At 41.7% G+C, this 19,025-nt stretch overlaps 1 protein-coding gene across 2 annotated transcripts in view; it reads left to right on the top strand.

The window, feature by feature from the left end:
- C2H8orf34 (chromosome 2 C8orf34 homolog) overlaps positions 1–17,344 on the top strand; it is a 285,116-nt gene extending 267,772 nt beyond the window's left edge. Inside the window, exons 13-14 of one of the 2 annotated variants that reach the window (XM_030553243.1) lie at positions 4,745–4,838; positions 16,315–17,344. In XM_030553243.1, coding sequence (XP_030409103.1) covers positions 4,745–4,838; positions 16,315–16,322 — 102 coding nt within the window. In that variant the 3' untranslated portion in view covers positions 16,323–17,344. The remainder of the gene's footprint in view (positions 1–4,744; positions 4,839–16,314) is intronic. The other variant, XM_030553244.1, reaches the window with a different exon arrangement.
- The last annotated feature ends 1,681 nt before the right edge of the window (positions 17,345–19,025 follow it).

The following is a 19,025-nucleotide window of genomic DNA, read 5'->3' on the forward strand; positions in this document are numbered from 1 at the left end:
CATAATGCGCTTGCTGGGCATGCACAAGCCAGTGATCCAACGAAGGTCCTTCCGGCCCCAGCCACACCGCCATTACAACCAAACTAGGCCACGTCAGGACGCTACCAGAAGGCATGGCAGGGGGAATCGGCGGAGGCAGTCTGGCCCTCAAGGAACCCCAAAGTCAAGTTCCTCCTAAACCACCACCGGGGCCCAAGCAAAACTTTTGATGGGACGCCCGAGGACGGCCCACCAGTTATCCTACCGGATCCTTCTCCCTCCTTTTTCAACCACCTCTCCCATTTCCTCCCTGCCTGGTCCCAGCTAACCTCAGATCGTTGGGTCCTCCGCACAGTGGAAATAGGATACCACCTCCAGTTTGTTTCAACCCCCCCTCCCATCCTCCCTACCCATCCCTCTTTAGGGACCCCTCTCACGAGCAATTCCTCTTACAAGAGGTCCAGGCGCTCCTAAAACTGAGAGCCATAGAGGAGGGGCCAAAAGACACGAGGGGCGAGGGGTTCTATTCCCGCTACTACTTAATCCCCAAGGCAAAAGGAGGTCTACAACCGATCCTAGACCTGCGAGAACTCAACAAATTCCTGATAAAGCTGAAATTCTGCATGGTATCCCTGGGGACCATCATCCCATCCCTGGATCCGGGAGACTGGTATGCCACCCTCGATATGAAGGACGCTTATTTCCACATCGCCATTTACCCACCACACAGACGGTACCTCCGTTTTGTTGTCAACCACCAACACTTTCAGTTCATGGTACTTCCCTTTGGCCTTTCTACAGCTCCAAGGGTCTTCACCAAATGCATGGCTTTAGTAGCCGCCTCCCTCCGGTGTTGTCGAGTACACATCTACCCGTATCTCGACGATTGGCTCATTCGAGGGACTTCCCAGTCACAAGTATCGCAGCACCTGTGCATCATCAAAGACCTCTTCGGGAGCCTAGGCCTCATGATCAACACAGAAAAGTCTACTCTGACACCCACGCAGAGAATAGACTTCATCGGAGCTGTTCTGGACTCCAATCTGGCCAGAGCCTGCCTCCCCCAGTCGCGTTTTCAAACAATGGCTTCAATAATTCGAAGTCATCAATCCTTTCCCACAACGTCGGTGTGCACTTGCTTTGGCCTAGTAGGTCACATGGCCACCTGCACCTTCGTGACCAAGTACGCTAGGCCACGTCTCCATCCTTTCCAAACCTGGCTTGCTTCAATATACCATCCACACAGAGACAGTCTGGATTCAGTGCTCACTATCCCCAGGAAGGTTCTCGACTCCCTCACTTGGTGGTTAGACCCCTCTCTGGTCTGCGCAGGGATGCCATTCCACGCACCGCAACCCTTGGTTGCCCTAACCACAGACGCGTCATCTCTGGGTTGGGGTTGCCACCTCGGGAGCCTTCACACTCAAGGCCTCTGGTTGCCCCAAGAGCTGGCCCTGCACATCAATATGAGAGAGCTGAGAGCAGTCCGTCTAGCATGCCAGGTGTTTTGGGACCATTTACAAGGCCGTTGTGTATCAGTGTTCACGGACAACACTATGGCCATGTTTTACATAAACAAACAGGGCAGAGCACGCTCCTCCCTCCTTTGTCAAGAAGCCATCCGCCTCTGGGACTTTTGCATAACCCACGCTATCGATTTGGTGGCGTCTTTTCTCCCAGGAGTCCAGAACACTCTGGCAGATCACCTCAGCAGGTCCTTCCTGTCTCATGAGTGGTCGATTCGTCCGGATGTTATCCATTCTGTTTTCCGGAGGTGGGGCTTTGCCCACATAGACCTCTTTGCCTCCCAAGAGAACAGGAAATGCCAGGTGTTCTGCTCCTTCCAAGGACGCTCCCCGGGCTCCCTCTCAGACGCATTCCTGATCCTTTGGAAGAGGCACCTACTTTATGCCTTCCCACCATTTCCGCTCATCCTCAGAGTCCTACTCAAGCTCCGCAGAGACAGAGCCCACCTGATCCTCATTGCTCCAGCACGGCCGAGGCAGCATTGGTACACCCTGTTGTTCGACCTCTCAGTGGCAGACCCGATCCCCCTTCCACTCTGGCCGGACCTCATAACACAGGACTTCAGCAGGCTTCACCATCCGGACCTGCAATCCCTTCATCTCACAACATGGCTGCTGTGTGGTTGAGCCAGTCTGAGTTGCGTTGCTCTGCCTCAGTACGACAGGTGCTCTTGGGCAGTAGGAAGCCTTCCACGAGGACGACATATCTCTCCAAGTGGAAGCGTTACTCTGAGCGCACCAGTAGGAGAAACTTAGTCCCCGGACAGGTATTTGTCCCTACTGTCCTGGATTACCTATGGTCCCTGAAAGAGCAGGGCCTGGCGTTCTCCTCTATAAAGATGCATCTGGCAGCTATTTCCGTCTTCCATCTGGGGGAAAGTGGCAGTTCAATCTTTTCTCACCCCATAGTTTCCAGGTTCCTTAAGGGATTGGAGCGGTTGTACCCTCAAGTCAGACACCCGACGCCTACCTGGGATCTAAACCTGGTGCTAGCCAAGCTTATGGGTGCCCCTTTTGAGCCTCTGGCCACCTGCTCGCTGCTGTATCTCTCCTGGAAGACAGCCTTCCTCGTCACTATCACCTTGGCAAGACGAGTATCGGAGCTTTGGGCTTTGACAGCGGATCCCCCGTATACGGTATTCCACAAGGACAGGGTACAGCTGCAACCGCACCCCTCTTTCCTCCCTAAGCTGGTGTCTGCTTTTCCTGTCAATCAAGACATCTTTCTCCCAGTCTTTTTCCCGAAGCCGCACTCATCGCGTCAGGAACAACAACTACATACCTTGGATGTCCGCAGGACTCTCGCCTTTTATATCGAGAGAACCAAACCCTTCCGACGTCCACCTCAGCTCTTTGTAGCAGTGGCAGACCGGATGAAAGGCATGCCGGTCTCTTCCCAACGAATTTCATCTTGGGTGACATCATGCATCCGAACATGCTATGAATTGGCTCACATTCCAACTAGCCATCTCACCACCCATTCTACTCGGGTGCAAGCCTCATCTGCCGCTTTCCTGGCCCATGTCCCAATCCAGGATATATGTCGCGCCGCTACCTGGTCATCGATTCACACCTTTGCCTCACATTACGCATTGGTTCAGCAGTCCAGAGAATCCAGCAGTCCTTTGGCTCAGCAGTTTTGCATTCTGCAACATCTCACTCCGACCCCACCACCTAGGTAAGGCTTCGGAATCACCTAATTGGAATCGATATGAGCAAGCACTCGAAGAAGAAAAGACGGCTACTCACCTTTGTAACTATTCTTCGAGATGTGTTGCTCATATCCATTCCAAACCCGCCCTCCTTCCCCATTGTTGGAGTAGCCAGCAAGAAGGAACTGAAGGGCGTTGGGTTGGCAGGGGTATATATCTGGCGCTATAGCAGCACCACTCCAGGGGGTGACCCAGCCGACCCACCCAGTGTTGCTAGGTTAAAAATCTTCCGATGAGCGTGCACGTGGCGTGCGCACACCTAATTGGAATGGATATGAGCAACACATCCCGAAGAACAACAGTTACAAAGGTGAGTAACCGTCTTTTCTGTCCTTATGCTTTAGGAAAATCGTGGAGTGACCAGATGATCAGAAGGGCTAAAAAAGTGGACTAATCAGTGTGATAGCAGCATAAACAATGCTCCCATGCTTCAGGAATTCTGTTCCATAAACCAGAAAACTTTGCCCAGCTCTGCACTACAGTCACTGCAACTAAGAAAACACAATAAAAATAAAGGTTCATAATGCTAAAATTTTTTAACCTCAGCTCTATGCACAGCAACTTTCATTGTTGAACTTGAATTTTTGTTAATAGAATTTTTTTTAAAGCCTTCCCTATTCATATGTAAGGTAACAGATTCTGAGTATTTAGAGCAAGATTCTGAAGATCTGGTTCATGATCTTTATAACCTTTATTTTCAGTCAGACTTACCACTGAAATGTTAAGACCATCTGTTTACATTTGGTTGCTAAACTGCCCTTCCCCGCCTCTCTCTCTGAAACCCAAGAATATTATAAAGAAAGTTGCCATTGTATTATTTTATATTAAGAACTGACTGTAAACAGTTTAAAATATAAACACATGCCCAGCCGTCTCTTAATAAAAATAGTATTTACATTTTGATGCTGATCAATTGTTCAAAGCCCCACTTCCACTATCCCAATAGCTTTGTGATATGTTGGAGGTAAAAATAAGTTTTAAATAATTCTTCATGATCCTGCTCCTTCTCCGACTGAAGTCAATGGAAAAATTTCCATTGACTTCAGCAGGCTTTGGGTAAGGTTTCTGCTTTTTGATCTTGCACTATAGAGGTCAATGGGAGTTTTGCCTTTGACTTATATGGGAGCAGGATCAAGCCCCACTGGATCAAAACCTGTTCCCCTCTTGTTGCATGATATCTCAGGACGTGATCCTGGTAATATTGAGATATATGGAGTACTGGCATTCAGAACATGTTTCCATTGGGTTTTGTATGACTGTATTTCCAAGATAAGTGTATAGGAATCCATAATAATATTAATTCAAAAACAAATCCTTTCTCAGATTAACAGGAGAAGTAAAATAAGCCCCAAATTTTCTTGCCTTATCTGAAAACCATTTAAATTGTGGGTTATTTTGATGAGGGAGTACTGGATTTTATTGAGGCTTTCATCCGTCCAATTAACTGAGATTGAAGTGCTTGCTTCTATCAGTATTCAAAGCCAACCCTTCTATGTAATTTATCTAAAATGTATCTGTTTATGACAGGATGAATTATTACATCAATTTCAGCTTGCCCACCAACCATGGATATTGCCAAGTGACACAGAGAGTGAAGGTGTAGAAGCAGATCAAGATAAATGTGAGTATGTTTGTTGGGAGCTGATGGTGCCTGAGAAAATATATGTAAAAAATGCTCCCCTCCCCTCATTTTTATAGGGCCAAATCCTGCACCCCTTATTCACAGAAGTAATCTTTACTCTAGTAGGGCTATTCTCATAATGATTACTCACATGAGTGAGGGTTGAAGGATTGCACATGTAGTACTTCTTTACACAAGCATTCCTACAGTCAAGATCCTGCAAGTTCTTGAGTGGCCCTTATAGTAGTATATTTTGCTAGAAGCTGGGAATGAGCGACAGGAGATGGATCACTTGGTGATTACCTGTTCTGTTCATTCCTTCTGGGGCATCTGGCATTGGCCACTGTCGGAAGACAGGATTCTGGGATAGATGGACCTTTGGTCTGACCCAGTAGGGCCATTCTTGGGCTCTTATACGAGCATAGTACCTTTGAAGGCTGTAGGTCCAATCATGTTAGTAAAGGTCAACTGGATTATGACCTAAATGAAAGAACAAGTAAAGTCAAGTAATGCACACTATGAATCTCCATACATTGAAGCTTTAACCAATCATATCTGGTTATGCAATACCTATAAATAATCTTGCTGGAAATGTTAAATGTTCTGCAAATTGAATTTATTTTAAGCACAGCAGCTTGTGATCTGTCAGGCTGAAAATGTATGCTATTTCCTAACCTATTTTTGGCTTTATGGATATAAAGAAAACCAGACTGTTTAATCAGGTGCTTAGAGCACTTTGTACATGGAACTAGAACTGCTTGAACAAACAGCATTACAGTAAGAAATGCCAGGTTCCTACAGGAATAGTCACTGGAGAGCAATGTATAATTAATGAAGATCGCATCTGATAAACAGAATACATTTTTGAAAATGATGTCACTTGAAAAATTGAAGACTTACATCTGCTCACGCTGATATTGCAAGTTCACGGTTAGCCTGTGGTTTGACTTGCATGTTACAATTTACACATTGAGATTCCCAAAGTAAAAAATATATATATACCCCTTCTCTCTCACTGTTACACTTTTGGCTGTTTTACCTTTATGTTAGTGCATAACCTATAGGCCCAATTTGTCAACCTTTTGTGAATGTGAAATTCTCATTATTCAGGTATTCTATGTATGAAAAGCACCCCTTTGTAAAGGCCCAGTTCCTCACAACTAAGGATATCTTTACACAGCAGCTAGGAGGATGCTTCCCAGAGCAGATAGACAGAAATGCATGAACTGTGCTCAAGCTAGCACTGTAAAAGTAGCACTGTGGCCACAGCGGCATGGGTGGAGTTTTGGACTAGCATCCTGAGTACAGTCCTACCCAATTCCCTGGATATGTACTCAGGCAGTTAGCCTGAACCCCAGCCTGTGCCACTGCAACCTGCTATTTTTAGCATGCTAGCTTGAACAGAGCTAGCGCATGTCTGTTTACTTGTTCTGGAAAGCACCTTGCCAGCTACTGTGCAGATACACCCGGCGTGTTCTAAGAGAACCCTGTGCTTGCCCTCTGTGCAAGAGTTAATTTCACTTTGGGTTCACAAGTAATGCCAGACCAGGTGGTAATTAAATTCAGCCCACTGTGTATCTATTGCAAAATCTTTGACACCTCTGACACTTATCAACACAATTAGTTTTAGCTAGAACTTGTGACAATGAGAGCAGAGAAGAAAAAATATATAATTGTAAATAATAGTTTCCTTTATGAAAATGATTTAGGCTGTAATGTGCTCTCATCTTGATTTTATGCCTACATAGCATCTTACATAATGACCTATTGCACTATTTAAGTTAGGTCATTCTTTATACTAATATAGGTAGAGAAGGGAGAACAAAAAATGTTTGATCTAAGCAATGTTACACTGTATGTGACATCTGACAATGGTAGATTGGGTTAAAAATCAGTTTAAAAAAAAATAATTATGTGGTAATAGCAGCCATCTGGAGATGGAATGTCAGTGTTGTAGCCAAGCCCACAGTTCAGAACTTTAACTGCTAGAAAAAAGGACTTGCCAAAACCCAGGTGTTGAAATGGCTGTAAAGTGAAGAGCCAATGAGAAGCCTGGCATACCTAATCATACCAGTTTTCAGTGCTCACTGCAGGTAGTGCAGCTGGCAAAGTATGGACAGATTCAATTTCATTTTTCATCCTAGAGTAAAGTTAATAAATGACACTTAAGTCTGCATGGACACTGTATATGTAACTTAATGTTGAGGGGCCTGAAAGCTAATAATTTATGGGTCTGAACAGAAAAGCTGCTGAATTAATCTTTACAATAGTAACACCTGTTCTTTGACTCAGCTTTTAATAAATTATATAAGGATAATATTTTCCACATTCTTTGGCTTCTTTGAGATAATAGCACCCAGGTGTAAAGCTAGTCTTGAGTAGTGGGAAAATTTCTCTAACAATGCAATAAGTTAGGAGACAAATGATCTCAGTCACCTTGTGTTCTTTTATTTTATCTTCTAATGAGCGTTACACTGGGTAACATTTACAGAATCATCTACCTTACTTATGATTCTAAAAGAAGACTTTCACAGGCAAAAATAGCAATTTAGTGCCTAATTTCCATCAATTTTTAGTGAGAATAGGTGCCTAGCTGACTTTTGTGCCTTTGAAAATCTCCTCCTAACTAAGTCCCATTTTCAAAAATGACTTAGGTGGTTAGAAGCTGAAGTATTATTGAAAGTCAATGGGTCTTAGGTTCCTAAGGAACTTTTGGAAGTTTGAGTTAAGTGCCTAAGTAAGTCATTTTTTAAAATGTTAGCTGTAGTTTGTAAAATAGAACAGGAAGAACCCAAAACAATTGGTAATAAATCATTTTTTAACAGTTCAAATCAGTTAGAGCAAAGTGAAAATGAGTTTTCTTTGACATTAAATGCCAGGATAGAGACTTCTAGAACTCTTTATTTAGTAAAAGAAAAGATAATGGGGAAAAAGAGAAATTTTATGGCAATGAAGGAAAGAAAAATAGTCACCAACCTTGTTGCTTGGTACCTAAAACAATGTTTTTTTCCTTTCAGTGTAAATATCATCCATTCATGAGTTGTGGCCACAGTCAATAGATATATCATGTGAGTGTAGTAGTTGCCATTATAGTGCCAGTCTTTATGAGTCTAACTCAACTCTCCATATTAAAAATATAACTAAACAAACAAACAAACAAAAACTAACGTGTCCTCCTCCCTGAAAAGGAGAACCCTAATCTTTACCCAACCTTTACCCTAGTGTTGGTTCAGAAGAAAGTGTCATGACCTCAATAGCAATTAAAGCTCTTACAGCTACTGGGTTTATTCTCCCTGATTTTCTGTATACTCTGAACTCCTGGTGATTGCATTAGGTCTGTGTGCTACGTTTGCACAGAACCTTGAACTTGCACAAAATCAGAGACTTGAGATTCTCTTTTCATTTCAAATGGCGCCCTAGGCCCACCAAAAAATCAGCAGCCATGGGCTGATGTGTTTTTCTCTTCAGATGCCAGCACAGAGCCCCTCCGATCCTTTCCATTGCTGTCTTCACATGCCTGGGGGCTTGCTTTTCTTTCCCCTGAGACTTCAGAGAGCGCATGGTGGCCACTCTCTTCTCAGAAGGAGAGGTGATAAGAAAAAAGCCTCCAATTCCTTAGAGCTTCTAGATCTGGCAAGAAGCAACTTCCCCTATAGCAGGACCGGGCTATAGCATCACACAGTAGCTAAAAATCCCTTAATGGAAGAAACTGAACCTCCCAGTGAACCTGCAGAAGTTCATTCAGTGATTGCTCCTGAAAACAGACCCTGCACAACCTGGTTCATATAGCACACACACATTAAAGTAAATACAGCAAGGTTGGTTCATTATTATTTGTGTTGTGGTAAAGGCAGGGATGGCTCAAATTCCCTGTGCGCAATGGAAAGTTGGCACGTGGCTGAAAGAATTTGCAGTCTAAGCCCTGTTATAGACCTCAAACCAAGCCTGAATTGAGGAACAGAAGAGTTGGGATTTTCCCCCACATTTGTACTCATATTGATCTTGATTCTGCACCACTGAAGTCAATAGCTTTACAGTTGACTTCAGTGGGCATAGGAAGAAGCCTTCTCTCACCGATTCTCTTTTGGTCCTGCCCTGAGTAGCAAACCTAGCAAGTCTCAGCCCAAGTTTACAAATACGAGAAGTTCAGATTTTGTTCGAGAGAGTCTAATTTTGGTATCCCTGTTCAGAGGTTAAATGCTTTTGTAAAAAGTGTCTGATAAGGATAATTTCCACATCTTTATATGGCTAGATTATTCTTTTTCTAGCTTGATTTTGGAAAAAAAGTGGCTACAAAATTTAGGAGACAGTCAACTCTGACGAAACAAAGCAAAGGGCCCAACTCTGCCAGCTTTACCCATACTGAATTGCACCAAATTAGCAGAAAATAAATGTGAATATTCAACATGAGGGAGGGTGGCAGGATCAGACCCAAAAAGAGCAAAAGAAAAGGCACATTAAAAGGGCACATCATTACATTTGTTACTGAGCACTCAGTTCTGCCACTCTTATTTATGCTGAATAGTACCTTGCCCCATAAGAAGCCCTACTGATTGAGACTGTTGGCAAAATGGAACCACTCGCTTAGTCAGATACTAGAAAGGATTGGGCCCTTATCTCTGAGAATTGTTGTGCTATACAGGTATGTTGGAGCCCTCAATTAGTATCCAGTCATATAAACAACTCTGGATGTGCCATAGTGAGACATGCCAGCTGCTTGTCAGTCATTGGTAGAAAAAGCGTATGACAGTGCTCTCAAGAAGTTAAAACATTTATGCTGGATCAGGATGTGTTTGGTTTGGTTTGATTTTGGGGGTTTTGTTTTGTTTTTGTTTTTTAAACCTTCCTCTTTTCGAAGGTAGGTACTACTCAGCAAGAATAAGATTTGCAAAACTAGGGTCTCAGTGAAAATTATTAATTGCAGTATTTATTACATGAACACAAATGCTTCCTTTAGTCAGTATTTTTATTCTCCTGCCACACTCATTGCTGGGGGAGAGTAGAACACCACACCGTAGCATAGGGTGAGCAGCCAACAAATGTGAAAAATCGAGACGGGGGCGGGGGTAATAGGAGCCTATGTAAGAAAAGGACCCCAAAATCGTGACTGTCCCTATAAAATAGGGACATCTGGTCACCCTACCGTAGCATCATATTCTCTTCCAATAGGTATGAATTTAAGGCAAAACCAGTCTCTGTCTCTATAGGAAACAATCTTGATGAAAGGTATGTGTGCAAAGCAGTTGCTTAACCCCTATGTGGCATAAAAATTAGCTCCATGAAGGCCCTTCCATGGCAGTGTACAAGATATAGGAAGCGGGGAGAGCATGGCTGAGCCAGAGGAGAAATGTCAGTGCACACACCTCTCATCCACACTGTCTTCCTATGGGGAATGAGTGTATAAAGGCCAGCACAGCCTATTCTAGTCATGTTGGGCAGGAGGAGGCTCAGCAGAGCAACTTGGGGGAGACATAATCGAGCCCTTAGTTGATATCCATACTAATAAATACCACTCTATATGTGCCATTTTGAGAGATGTCAGCTGCTTCCCTAGGCATTGTTTGACAGTCATATGTGGAATGAGACCATGACATAGTGATTTTACGAGAGTCAAATATTTATGCTGGCTCATGATTTTTTTTCTAAAGCTGCTTCTTATCAGAGTTCTCAAGGACACAGTCAAGTGAATTGTAAAACTAACACCAGTTAGGAAAACATTACATAGCTTCACTTGTTGGAGCAGCAAAATTTTTTCCTGACAAACTATTGTACTGCAAACACTAAAGCATGTGCTTATATGCTTGCAGGACTGAGGCTGGTGCTTCTGTGGTTGCAGAGCTCATCCTATTGTTATCAGTGCCATAAAATTTACATAATCTTTGAAAAATGAAATGAGATATTAAAAGTTCTTTTTTGGAGGAACCAAATGTGCACCTGAATGAATGAATGAATGAATACAAACATTTTCAGATGTTATATAAAACGAAGGTGGGAAAGCAATAAATGAAATTTGTCAGTTAAAAAGATGATAGTGAGGCTATCCATAAAATCCTACACATAAAAAGATCCCTCATTACTCCAGGTTCCTGTCACAGTTATATAATTTTGTAGATTTCAAAGTGCAAAATGAATTCATCCTCATTGAAACTATGTGAATATCCATTATATTAACTGCCAAGAAATACCGTAACATAGATATAAATGTTTGACTTCTAGTTTAGATTTAAAAGGTTTCCCTTTATGTTCAAATAAACATTGCAAATGGGATTCTAGGCTTTTAGGAAAGATTTGTTGGCCAGTCATCATTTCCTGTAGTCTACAAAATTTTACTTCATTTATAAACCAGAAGAAAGAATATATACAGCTAAGTTTAAAAAATAACAATGAATTATTATTTATCTTGATTGTTTGAAAAATATACTTTGTCACACAAAAAAGGTTTGTATCAGAAGAAAAGCACAAATATAAAAGACAGTGAGCTATATAAATTATAATAAAAATGTCCCAATAGCTATATATTGATAAAGCAACTCTGAGTTGTATCTGGAGAACTATCTGGTTTGAGTTACTTAAATGTAAGTTGTTTCAACAATATGTTCATTGTTAAATGATTTATCTAAAATACTAATTCATCTAAAAGCAAAGCTTTTGAGGAAATTAAAGTAGGTATAATTTTTTTAACTAAAGAATTTAACAGAATAAAGTAATGTTTTTGCTGACTTATTTAGGTTTAGTCACCATTAGTCAGTTTAAAAAGGTAGCCTATGTGACTAAAAGATTAAACTTTCCACAAAAACACAACCAACTTTCCTTCAAATTTCAACTAAATCAAGAGGATGCCATGCATAGGCCTTGATTCACCAAAGCACACACTTAAGTTTAGTCACATGGTGAAATGATTTTTTGAGTAGAGATGTACTTAACACTTAATTTTAAGTACCTGCTTTAAGCACATTAAGTTCTTTGCTGAATTGGGGGCTTAGCAAACTTGGCTACTCTAACTAATGCCCAGGTAGCTGTGGCCCTGTGGCACCTGTGAAGATTACACCAATGCACTGGCCATATTTCCACCCCAGGAATGCCTTCAGTAAAGCCTGTATGCAGTGTTGTTGTAGCCACGTTAGTCTCAGGAGATCAGAGGCACAAGGGTGAGGTATTATCTTTTATTGGACCAATTTCTGTTGGTGAGAGAGACAAGCTTGTCTCTCTCTCCAGTAGAAGTTGGTCCAAAAAAAGATAATACCTCACCCACCTTCTCTCTTCAGTAAATCCTTTATGTGAGATTTGGAGGCTGCAGAGAGTATTCCCAGCTGGGGAGATCTGGCAGCTTTCTAGCTTTTTTGCACTACAGGAGCAGTGCAAAGGGATCAGTGCAGAGTTAAAGTTGAGCCCTATCTGTCTAACTTTCTTGGTTCATATATGACAACCACCACTATAGTAGCAGAGCACTGTCACAACAGGCAGAGATGATATTCTGTAGCCTATTATAGTTTTTGTCACATATTCTTAACTTTCCTTTATGTATGATCTCCAAGGGCTCAGTTCAAGAGACCATGAACCTCATTCTTTTTTGCCCTGCACATTGGCACCTGTACAGAGCGAATGGAAAGTAGATATGAAGTGCTAACAAGTCAGAATGGTAACATCTTACATCCACTTTGCACCGGTATAAAAGACTCCATAAGGTGGATGGCAGGGGAGCATCAAACCATGTATGCATACCTTTCTGCACTGCATAAGGTCTGGACAATGTCTTGGTTTCACAGCTGGCTGATTGTTTCAGCAAAAGGGTCAGATTGCCACAGAAACCAGGGAAAATTTAAAATTCTTTGTGGCCCAATGTACAGAAGTGACCAGGAGGTGAAGAGTTCATGAAAAAAGAGCTGATTTCCTTCTGCGGCCCTTAATATGCTACATTTTTAAAACTTTAAATCCCCTCCAACATCTGTGTAATACATTTTACAAGACTGGCAGTTATTCTGACTCAAAGCTGCAGTAACGCCCTGCAGCACAAAGTGGGAAAGGCTTACGTTTAGGGAGGAAGAAGAGCTGGGAGGCTTTACGTTTATATATCATATATATAAAAGAAATAATTGTGGCTGAGGAACCCCTTTAGTGGGAAAATTCATGAGCTAGCACTGTTGAGTTGTAATCCCTGATCTATGAAATTGGCTCTCTATATGGCCCATGAGTAAATCACTTTGGGCTTGTCTACATTATCCACAGTCTATTTAGCAGGAGGGTGAATTGCAGTTTGCATTAAAGTGTGCTGTAACTACTCTTTAGCACAAATTAAAAAGTATCTAGTTCATGTTAACATAGTCCTATTTAAAAGGTAACTATGTTAATGCAAACTAGGTACCTTTTAGTTTGGGCTAGGAGGATCTACATGGGGCAGTTATGGTGCAATTCACAGTGCAGAGACATGTAGACAAGCCCATAATTTCTCAATATGCAATACTAATGTGCCCATCACTGTGGTGTCTAAATAGGATCTAACTTCTCTGTGTCTCATTTTCCCAGTCTGTAAAATGGGAGTAATATCATCTGCCGACCTCACAGTAAAATTGTGAGAATGTTAGTTAATGTTTTGCATAATGCATTCCAAATAGAGCGCCCGATTCTGATCTTATGCTAACTTCACTGACTTCAAAAGCAGCAAAGAATCCTGTGGCACCTTATAGACTAACAGATGTTTTGGAGCATGAGCTTTCGTGGGTGAATACCCACTTCCTCAGATGTATGACCAGATCATGCATCTGAGGAAGTGGGTATTCACCCACGAAAGCTCATGCTCCAAAACATCTGTTAGTCTATAAGGTGCCACAGGATTCTTTGCTGCTTTTACAGATCCAGACTAACACGGCTACCCTCTGATACTTCACTGACTTCAGTTACTCATTTTTATTCTGGTGTCCTGCCACTAGTCAATGGAGAATTAGGCCCACTATTTGCTATCTGTACAAGCATTAAATTATTGTCACCCTCCCTTATATTAGAGAATCAGACTCTTTCAGTAGTTTTAGTCAAGTACTTTCCAAAGCTGTTTCCTGCCTGAGTGACCTGATGGCATCTATGGAAGAGATCACTCTCTGTTGGGCATTTGACAATTTCTCAAGCATAGTATTATAGGAGTAGCCATGCTGAATCATCTTGTACAGTATCCCATCTGTAAGAGTGGCTAGTGCCTGATGCTTCAGAGGAAGGTGTAAGAGTACACATAATGGAAAATTAAGAAGAAATTTGCCTTGTGAATTCCATAACCCTTGTCTACTAATGGTAGGTCGGTAGGTTTATGCCCTGAAGCATGAAGTATTGTATCCCTTATATCTTTTTGTCCAGTAACATTCGTATAAATGCATAATCATGTTTCAAATCCTACTTAAGTCTTGACCTCAGTAATATTTTGTGGCAGCAAGTTTCGGAGGTTAATTATGCATTGTGTCACAAAAAAAAATTGAATGTTGTCTTATTCTTGTATTACGAAAGTATATAGGCATGCCCAGCTTACATTCTTTATGCCATTCATTATTTTGCATATATCATTGTAATCTCCAAAAACTGTACAATCTTTTCAATCTCTCCTCATGTAGAAGTGTTTCCATACCTCTAATAACTTTCATCATCTGTCTCTGGACCCCTTCTATAAGTGTCATATCTTCTTTGAGATAGAGTGGCCAGCGCTGGGCCTGGTATATCAGGTAGGTAGGTAGAGAGATAGCTAGATAGATATGATGCAGTAAAATCATGGAAATTAGTGACTGGAAAAAACTCACTGGGGCTTTTGGTCACGACATCATTTCCCTCATCCTTCCCCCTGCCATTACAAGGCATGAAAACATTTCAGTTCAAACACAAAAGTCCTGTCTTGGCAGGCAAAAAAGGTGTTAATGCAGTTGTTTATGGGAAGCCTAGGCTACAACACAGCTAATACACATTCCAGCCATGTTAGTTTGCATCTTAGTGAGTATTAAAAGGGATTTTTAATCAAGTTAAGCAATTTTGATTGTGTTAGCAGGATTGGAAACCTCATCTTTTTATGTTTGTCAAGACAGGGCCAAAGTATCTTGTTAATCATAATAATAATTATGTCAGTGCCACCAATATACTAAATATTTCAAACCTAGCAAAGATTTTAGTAGTGTCATTGAATCTGGCTACATTTTATTAAAGTTGAGTCTGATGGGTGCTTCTAAGAAAAACAGTTTCCAGCAGTTCTCAAACTGTGGGCCGCGACCCCAGAGTTCTTTTAATGGGGTTGGCAGGGCCAGTGTTAGACTTGCTGGGGCCCTGAGCTGAAGCCAAAGCCTGAGTCCCACCGCCGGGGGCTGAAGCCAAAGCTCAAGGGCTTCAGCCCTGGGCAACGGGTCTCAGACTTTGGCTTCAGACCCTGTGAAGCAGGGTTTGGGTTGTGGCTTTAACCCCAGTCTCCAGCAAATTTAACACCAGCTCTGGGACAGCAGGGATGGGCTTTGTCTTCAGCCCACATGGCAGATGCAGGGGGATGGGTCCTGTAGTAACTTTTGTTGTCAGAAGAAAGTCACAGTTCAATGAAGTATGAGAACCGCTGGGTTAAACTTAAGGCAAGGATGAAAGAAATTAATGAAATAAATATAAGGTTAATGTGCAGTAAGGACTTAGCTAGTATTTCACAGGTGTTATTTCTGTTGTTATGCATTCTGTTGAATACTCATGTACAAAACTGGATAGAGTCATATGTAAAATCCACAGCTACTCCTTGGGAAAGCGAAAAATAAACATCTTGCTACAAGTATATAAAGTTGTTTGTTTGTGTGGCACTTCCTTGGATCCAACAGATGAGTAGTGTAGTTGTGCGTGCTCAAAAGAATTGGATAAATATGAAATCAGTGTACTTTGCTAGTTCTTGTTGTGCTTAGTAGCGTTGGGAGAAGGCTGGTAAAAAAAACCTTCAGGGATATTCACTCAAGTCTGCATGTGAATTTGCTTTGAATGTCCCTTTTATGGGATGGATCCTGCCACTCGATCTGCACAAGCAGATCCACTTGCAGGAACACATATCTTTGCTTTCTGTGAGCCTCTCTGTGATTCTTTAGTTACCAGCAATGTTTGCAGAAAACAAATATCAAAGTTGCATGGACGTGTGAGTATTTGTGGAAACTGAATTTTAAATTCGCACTGATAAGCATTCACCCTGAAGCTGCATAGTGGTTGCTCATTCAGTCAGGAATAGAAACAATGTCATATGATTTATTTGATTAATCACAATTAACCAACTCATCTCAGGCTTCCTACACTGCACGCTTCTCATGATTCATCAATAACATTAAAACATTGTTAAATGTACATCACTCCATTTTAGGTCACAGTATTCTATGTGGAAATATGGGAAATCCTGCACAATATAGCCAACACAGTAAAGGATCGAGATTTCTCGTTCTATTTTTGTATATAATGGTTTCAGCACTACTTTCTTGTTTTGTGTTTATTTTCACAGGTTTGTGAAATCAGTGGGAATATTGAAGACTTTAATTAAAACAAAATCATATTGATCAAACCTACACCTGAAGATCTGTTTTAGTTTACGTATAATGATTTTACATAGTTATTTTTATAATATCAACAATACTTAAATGGAATTATTCTGTGTGGATGCTGTAATGCACCGAATCAGATTACTAACTATGTAATCTAACCTAACCTAACAGTGTCCTTAGGTAAAGAAGGTTTACTGTCACTTTTGAATACATAGTTAGTATAATGTATTATGTTCATGCTATATCCCTGTTATTTTGGAGTGACATTTGATATATTAAACTTTGCCTGATCAAAATAAACTTTGCTTAAAGATTTATGTATGTTAACTTGTCTAAGGTTTTCTACTCCTTATATTTTTGTAATCTTTTCTCATTTTTAGATTAATAAACATTAAAGCATTCACCCACATCTACCAATATGTATGTCCTGTTCAAGTCTCTCAGAGAGCTAGTTGCTCACCATGATCACTGGAGAGAAAGAGAGGCGGTAAGGAAGGAGAGTGGTAAGGAAGAGAGGTGTAGCAGAAACAGGTGTTGCCTATGTCACACAGCTTCGTACTGAGTTTATCTACTTTGTTCTTAAAAAAATAAACACAGATTCTGTGAAAATGGAATACACACATGAGGAATGAAACATGCATGCCAAAAATAAAGCACTAAGGGAATTTCGTGTAGACAATGAATTTTATTTACCCATATAAATTACTGAAACAAATTATCTGTTTTAAACAAGTTAATTGGTGTAAGCTGCTTGTTTGGAATTTTAAGACATGTCTGCGCACAAATATCAAATTAAGGGATGTAATGATGAGTAAATTTATGGGTCTCATTTATCTGTTGATTCTGTTAAGCATATTTGCAGCTTGTTTTCTTTTGTCGTCTGTTAGATTCAGTTGTTTCTGTATCTTAGCCATAATTGTATAATGAAACTGCTTGCAACTGTTACAAAAACAGACTGTAACCACCATCCGTTTAAGAAATAAAAATGAATTGCCTATCCTTAACACTCAAGCAATATGGGTATATTGGTTTTTTTTTTTTGCCTTGCTCGAACACATGGAATGCTGGCAGGTAGCAGTTTACACCAGACCACATGGAAGAGCATGCTAGAAAATGTTCCTGACTCATAGATATTTTGCTTTATGAACCATAATACCTGTGGCCCCAATCTTTCACTGAGCTATGCACAGGTAGACTGATGGCCCAATGGAGTCTACCCCTGTCCCACCCGGTGCTCATTGCAGGAATGAGACCTTTATACTTATCCCTAGGTCATGAAGAAAACGTGGTTACATAGTACACACTTGAAATATGCTTGTAAGTAAGTAAGTGTGTGTGTGTGTGTGTGTGTGTGTGTGTGTGTGTGTGTGTGTGTGTGTGTGTGTGTGTGTGTGTGTGTGTGTGTGTAAACGGCGACTCTCTGGGTTCCCCCTCCTGCCCAGCACCTCCTGTCTGCTGGCAACTCACCAATCAACTCCTCCTCCTGTGCTCCAAGTGCTTTCCACCTGCCACAATCAGCTGTTCTGTGGTGTGCAGATGGCACTGGAGGGGAGGAGCAGGGACAGGGAGCACTCAGGAGAGGGTGTAGAACTGCACAGGAAGAAGTGGGGCAGGGATGGGGGCTTGGGAGAAGGAGTGGGGGCGAGGCCAGGGGTGCAGTGGAGAGGGGGCCCAGAGGAAGCTGGTACCTATGTGTGTATGTGCCTACGGAATGGTCTGGGATAACCCCATTCCATATTTATTCTTTGTGCATATCCTGTTTGCCTATTACACAAGTTAAAACCTAACAAGGATTTGGTTATTTTTAGGAGGTGGTGGGAGAATGATGACAGGATTTCACTCTCCTTATTCAGAACTTGTCTGATAATGTTGTGGATTGTCACATGAGAGAAATTAGAATCCAGTTTCTTTGGCAGTCTGTTGGCTCTAGAACTGCTTACTTTTGTAAGAACTTGAATGACATATTTGGGTGGGTTGTTAAAATGGGTGGTGTGTGAGTGGTTTATGCTTTCAGGGAGGAAGTCTCCTGGGTGCAGAAAGGAAAGGCAGGGCTTATGCATCTTGGTGGTGCACACAACTTGCCCAGGTCTTGGGCACTGGGGTAAATTTCACCCTCAGTACAAATATTTAACTCCCAATAAAGCTATGGGAATTCAACCAGTATATCAAGGGAAGGACACACTTCCTAGAGAGTGTGGCACAATGGCTGGACTCTGCAGCAATGCCTGCTCTCATGGTGCTTGGTGTTTTGTTGAAGCCTAGGCTCCTTCAATTATGTGGTGATATGAAAATTTAATCTTTCATTTTTTTAAAAGCAGTTTCTAGAACAGCTTGAATCATAGAAGATTAGGGTTGGAAGAGAGCTCAGGAGGTCATCTAGTCCAACCCCCTGCTCAAAGCAGGACCAACCCCAACTAAATCATCCCAGCCAGGGCTTTGTCAAGCCGGGCCTTAAAAATCTCTAAGGAATCAATTTTGAAGCACTTTGAGGAGTGGAAAGTGATCAGGAACAGTCAGCATGGATTCACCAAGGGCAAGTCATGCCTGACTAACCTAATTGCCTTCTATGATGAGTGAACTGGCTCTGTGGATGAGAGGAAAGTAGTGGACGTGTTATTCCTTGACTTTAGCAAAGCTTTTGATACGGTCTCCCACAGTATTCTTGCCAGCA

Source organism: Gopherus evgoodei, chromosome 2 (genome assembly GCF_007399415.2).
Source record: "Gopherus evgoodei ecotype Sinaloan lineage chromosome 2, rGopEvg1_v1.p, whole genome shotgun sequence".
Taxonomy (NCBI): Eukaryota; Metazoa; Chordata; order Testudines; family Testudinidae; genus Gopherus; species Gopherus evgoodei.